This window comes from Lipotes vexillifer, unplaced genomic scaffold, assembly GCF_000442215.2.
Source record: "Lipotes vexillifer unplaced genomic scaffold, Lipotes_vexillifer_v1.1 scaffold636, whole genome shotgun sequence".
Lineage (NCBI taxonomy): Eukaryota > Metazoa > Chordata > Mammalia > Artiodactyla > Lipotidae > Lipotes > Lipotes vexillifer.
Genome location: NW_006786547.1, coordinates 231,125 through 236,164, shown reverse-complemented (window position 1 = coordinate 236,164; position 5,040 = coordinate 231,125). Strand labels below are relative to the sequence as shown.

The 5,040-nt window shown below is 60.4% G+C and overlaps 1 protein-coding gene across 1 annotated transcript in view; it reads left to right on the top strand.

Moving 5' to 3' along the window:
- Positions 1-4,185, top strand: part of EHMT1 (euchromatic histone lysine methyltransferase 1) — a 76,671-nt gene extending 72,486 nt beyond the window's left edge. Inside the window, exons 25-26 of the mRNA XM_007458921.1 lie at positions 3,709-3,884; positions 4,011-4,185. Coding sequence (XP_007458983.1) covers positions 3,709-3,884; positions 4,011-4,185 — 351 coding nt within the window. The remainder of the gene's footprint in view (positions 1-3,708; positions 3,885-4,010) is intronic.
- The last annotated feature ends 855 nt before the right edge of the window (positions 4,186-5,040 follow it).

Sequence of the window (5,040 nt, the reverse complement as noted above, 5' to 3'; positions counted from 1 at the left end):
TTTTTTTGCGGTACGCGGGCCTCTCACTGTTGTGGCCTCTCCTGTTGCGGGGCACAGGCTCCGGACGCGCAGGCTCAGCGGCCGTGGCTCACGGGCCTAGCCGCTCCCCAGCATGTGGGATCTTCCCGGACCGGGGCACGAACCCACGTCCCCCGCATCGGCAGGCGGACCCTCAACCACTGCGCCACCAGAGAAGCCCCCAACTAACTTTTAATTCTGTGACCTGTTAAACTCACTGACTAGATGTAGCATTTATTTGTGAGTTCTCGTCTCAGTGGACACGATCGTGTCATCAGCAGACGGTCCCCTCCCGGCCGGGCCGCTGTGCCTGCCTTGGTGGAGAAAAGCTTCCAGAACCCAGGCTCCCACGGGCGCTGGTGCTCAGAGCTCTGTCCCTAGTCCACCAAGAGTGACCTGGATTGACGTTAGGCTGTGTTCAGTGTTTTTCTGCATCTGTTGAAATGCCCCTACATCTCTCTTGTACTTATTGTAGTGACATGGTGGATAATCTGATTTTATGGGCCATTGTTGGGCCATCATTACTGGTTTGTAATCTCACGCCTGCTTAAACACGGGGCATTGTGCTGCCGGTGGTCGGCCTGCACTGGCCCATAGGCTGGCCTGCATGTGTCCCCAGAGCCTGCCCCCGATCATCTGCCACCGCTAGCATCTGTGCCCTGTGGGTCTGTGTCTAGTGTCTGGAGGTTTCCTGCTTATTTTCATTCTGTCTGCCCATTGCCCCTTGTTCCTGATGAGTTTTTGTTTGGGTTCCAAACTCTGTATTTGCAAACCTGCCTGAAGAAATGCATTGAGGCTTCGGAGCCCTCATCTGGAATCACTTGGTCCATTTGTGGGAACGAGGGTGGTTCGGGGCTGAGCTGCAGCCGCCAGCCTCTCCGAGTCTAGCCCAGCCTCCCCTGCAGTGACCCTCGCCCTGGGGTGCAGCCCTCAGGGTCCCACCTGCAGCAAGGAAGGTTCGCAGGGCCCTAGACCCCCGGCCTCATGCCCGCTGTGCAGCACAGCTAGGAACGCCAGCCGCTGAGCTCGACCCCCGTGGAGGAGCCTTCCCGGAGCGTCCGCTCCTTCACGAGGCGTTTTCTTTGTTGCTTTTTCTGAAATGCTCTGTCAGGCTGTCTCGAGTCTCCACAGACCAGGCAGCTTGCCTGACCACAGGTCAGCGCCCTGATTCTCACCAACATCCTTTGACAGATGGGGCATGTGCGGACGCCGTCCGGGGAGGGGCGGAGGGGGCGTTCCTGGGTGCCCCAAGGGGGCCCCACACAGGCCTCTCCACGTTCCCCGCTTACCTGTCTGGGAGGAGCTTTCTGTCTCCAGACTGCTCTGGCTGGTGCTTCTGTAAAAGCACTGCAGATTCCAAGCCCGTTTCTTAATTATCAGATTCTAAGACGTGGAGTTACCCTGTCTGATTGCTGTGCTTGTTTCTCAGCTCCTCCCCTGAGCAGCTCCTGGACCCCTGCCAGCCCCCGGCCCCCATAGGGACATCCCTCCAGTGGCCACCCTCTCTTCTCCCGTTGCTGCGACCGCTGCCTTTGACCCCTGGCCTTTCCGTCTCTTCAGCACCGCACACCAGGCTGTGCCCCTGGGAGGGTCCTGGCAACCTGAGTGCTGCTGACTCTGGGCCCTCAGCCCCGGCCTCCAGCTGTGTGGGTCTCCTGCTTGCTCTGGTCCACTCCTCCTGGGCCCGAGCAGGTCCCATGGGTCATTCATTCTGGGCACGTAAAAGCCACGGATGCAGTGCGTCCCCCAGCCGTTCCAGCTCAGGCCTGTGTGTCCCAGAGCGTTGGCGTGTCGGAGTGCCCATACCCATTGGGCCATCTGCCCATGCCTCGCTCCCCCACCCACCATTTGAGGCGTCAGGAAACTTTCCGGCTCTGCCTTCCAGGTGTTTACTGGGTCTGATCACCTGTCCTTATGCTGCTGAGTCTGTCCCTCTCCTTGCTGTTCTGGAACCTTCCAAACACCTGCTCTGTCCCCATCTCCTCCCGCTTCAAGCCTCTGCTCGAGTCCCCTGGTTAACCCGGGTGCCCTCACGCCCTCAGCATCTCAGAGTCATGATGTGGGTGGCTCATTGTGGGCGTGGGGCTCCCTCCCCACAGTATTTTTGCCTCAGAACCAGGTGTGGGTGGTTTCTGGATCAGAGAAGCTTTAAAAAAGCAGCACATACATCTGAAAGGACACATCTTAGAGACCCAAGAAAGGCCGTTTGTCGCAGGAGGGATGCAGTGTTCTCATAGAGGGGAATTCTTGGGGCCAGGCCAAGGGGTGGTCAGGTCTTCAGGATGGGTGGCCCCCACTTGGTGCAGGCCGGTGACCAAGGGCTCAGGACGTAACTCATGGGAAGTGTGGGCAGCATGGCAGGGGCCCAGGGCCAGGGACCAGTGGGCAGAACCCCCACTTGTCCCCCAGGAAGCCTTGGTGTCCCTGGGGGACCACCTGCGGGTCCTGCAGGCTCTGGGCGGGGTCTCCACGTGGGACCCTTACAGGGGCTCCCCTTAGGGACCCAGGGGGGAGGGGGTGTCCAGGCCGCCTCGTGCCCCTGGGTGGTAGAGGCGGTGTCCACAGGGCCCTTCGCTGCTTGGGGTCCAGCCCAGGGCCTCCTTCCTTCGTCACACGGGAACCTGGTTCTCACCCACCCCTTTCTGCTGCTCCTTTAGTCTCTTGTTCAGCTTAGGAAAAAAGAAAAGAGAAAAAGTGAAAACATGTTTCACTTCCTCCAAGGATTTCTTACTCTTATCTTTATGGATAAAGACACAGAAAGGGGGAGAAAATCAGTATAGTTGCGGCTCTTCCCTGGCCCCCTGGCCCCCTGGCCGCTGGCATGAGGGTCAGACCGCAGTGGCCGATGGCAGGGTGGCGCTCCGGGGGGGTCTGCTTGCTGCTCACTCGGGTTCGGTTCTGGGTGGGTGTCCTCGCCGTGTGGCCCCTCTGACTTTGGGTTGATCTTGCGCTCTGGATCTTCCCAGGGAAAACTCTTTCTCAGGGCTCGGGTGGTTAGACCAGGCCCCTTTCTCACGGTCAGCGCAGCCCCTTCTGCCCTGTGTTGTTACCACGGCAGCAATGCCAGAGGCATGGTTGGGACCCCGGTCCCGGGGCTCCTCTCTGTCCTGAAGGGTCTGTGCTTTTCTGAGTCCCCTCGTGAGCGACCTGGCAGCTTCCCTTCCGCTGTCCCACTGCCCCTCAGCCCCTCAGCTCCCAAGCAGCTCTGCCCCGCTGCCCCTCTGCCCCCTGCCTCTCTGCCCCCGTGTCCCTCTGCCCCCCGTCCCCATGTCCCTCTGCCCCTCTGCCCTCCGCCCCTCTGCCCCCCGTCCCTCTGCCCTTCTGCCCCCCGTCCCTCTGTCCCCCTGCCCAGTGCCCCCTGCGTCTCCCACTCCTGCTAAGTTGTACCCCTGCTCCTCCATCACCAGGTCCCTGGGGAGTTGTGCTGCCCGGTGGTCCTTACAGGACCATGAGGCCCCTTAGCCCCCCCACGTGGTTCCCATAACGCTGTCCTCCTCTGTCCTGGTGCTGACAGCATCAGAGCGTCGGATGGGACGGTGCCAGCCACACAGATTATCCATGTTTGCGCTCCTTTTCACCCCTGGAGTTGAAGCCCCAGGAGGGAGGGGGAGGAGAGGGTGGCGTCCGCTGCGTGGCAGTGGCGGTGCCCACGCCCGCCCTCCTGGGGCGCTCAGTGCGTGTCTCCCCCAGGACGGAGAGCTGTACTGCATCGATGCGCGTTTCTATGGCAACGTCAGCCGCTTCATCAACCACCACTGCGAGCCCAACCTGGTGCCCGTGCGTGTCTTCATGTCCCACCAGGACCTGCGCTTCCCCAGGATCGCCTTCTTCAGCACCCGCCTGATCGAGGCCGGGGAGCAGCTGGGGTAGGTGCCCGCCAGGCGCACGCGCTACCTGCCCCAGACTGGGCGGCTTGGGCGGGGCTAGGTGGGCCCGGCTCCTGGGAGGTGCTGGTGGGCCCGGACCCCCGCCCACCTCTGCTCTCCCCCCAGGTTTGACTACGGGGAGCGCTTCTGGGACATCAAAGGCAAGCTGTTCAGCTGCCGCTGTGGCTCCCCCAAGTGCCGGCACTCCAGCGCCGCCCTGGCCCAGCGGCAGGCCGGCGCCCAGGCCGCCCAGGAGGACGGGCTGCCCGACACCAGCTCCTCCCCCGCCGACCCGCTATGAGAGCCGCGGCCCGGGCGCCCAAGCGGATGCCGTTCATGCTGCGGTTCGGGGAGAAAAGGAGAAGCGCACACGACGACGTCTGAGGTCCCGGCCTGGTGCTGGTGGGGCCGGGCTGCGCGGTGGGCGCTCTGGGACTCTGCACTGGTGTCGCCCGTGAGTTTCTGATGGTGATTTTGTCGTTTCCACGTTTCTCGTTTCCCCTCTGCTCTCCGTCGTTCCCGTCCCACCGCTGGGCTTGTGAGCAGTGTCCTGTCGACCCAGACCCCTCCGTGTGGCCCTGCCAAAGCCACCGTCACCCACCCGCAGCCCGAGGGGCTGGTACCAGCTCCTGGGGCCGCGCAGACCCTGTCCCCACCGCTCCTGAGAGGTCAGGGCCGAGCCGCCACCGACCTTGGAGAAAACGTGGGTTTGCTTTTTAAAGAAATCCTATATCTAGTCCTATATACCAGACCTCTAACATGTTTCTTTTCGAGGAAGCGGTCTGGGGGTGCAGGAGGGCCACGGCCCATGGAGGACCCACACCTGCCCTGCGAGTGCCGTGAGGCCGGCACCTTCTGTTGATTTCTAAGCCACACGCTCTGATGATGAATAAACTGATTTATTTTCTACCATTATTGGACATTAGGACAAACAAAAAATAAAAAACAGAAAACACAGACAACGGTGCTGATTCTGGTGTGGTTTCTACTCACCATGTGAAAATAAACTATCAACTGTATAAAGAGAACAAAGTGACTTTAGAATAAAATGCAGGAGAAAACTTTTTTTAAAATGTTAGTCTTGTAGTGAATAAATTTCCATCACCTTTTGTGTGATGGCCTGCCAGGTCATATACTTTTTTTTGGCATATACTTT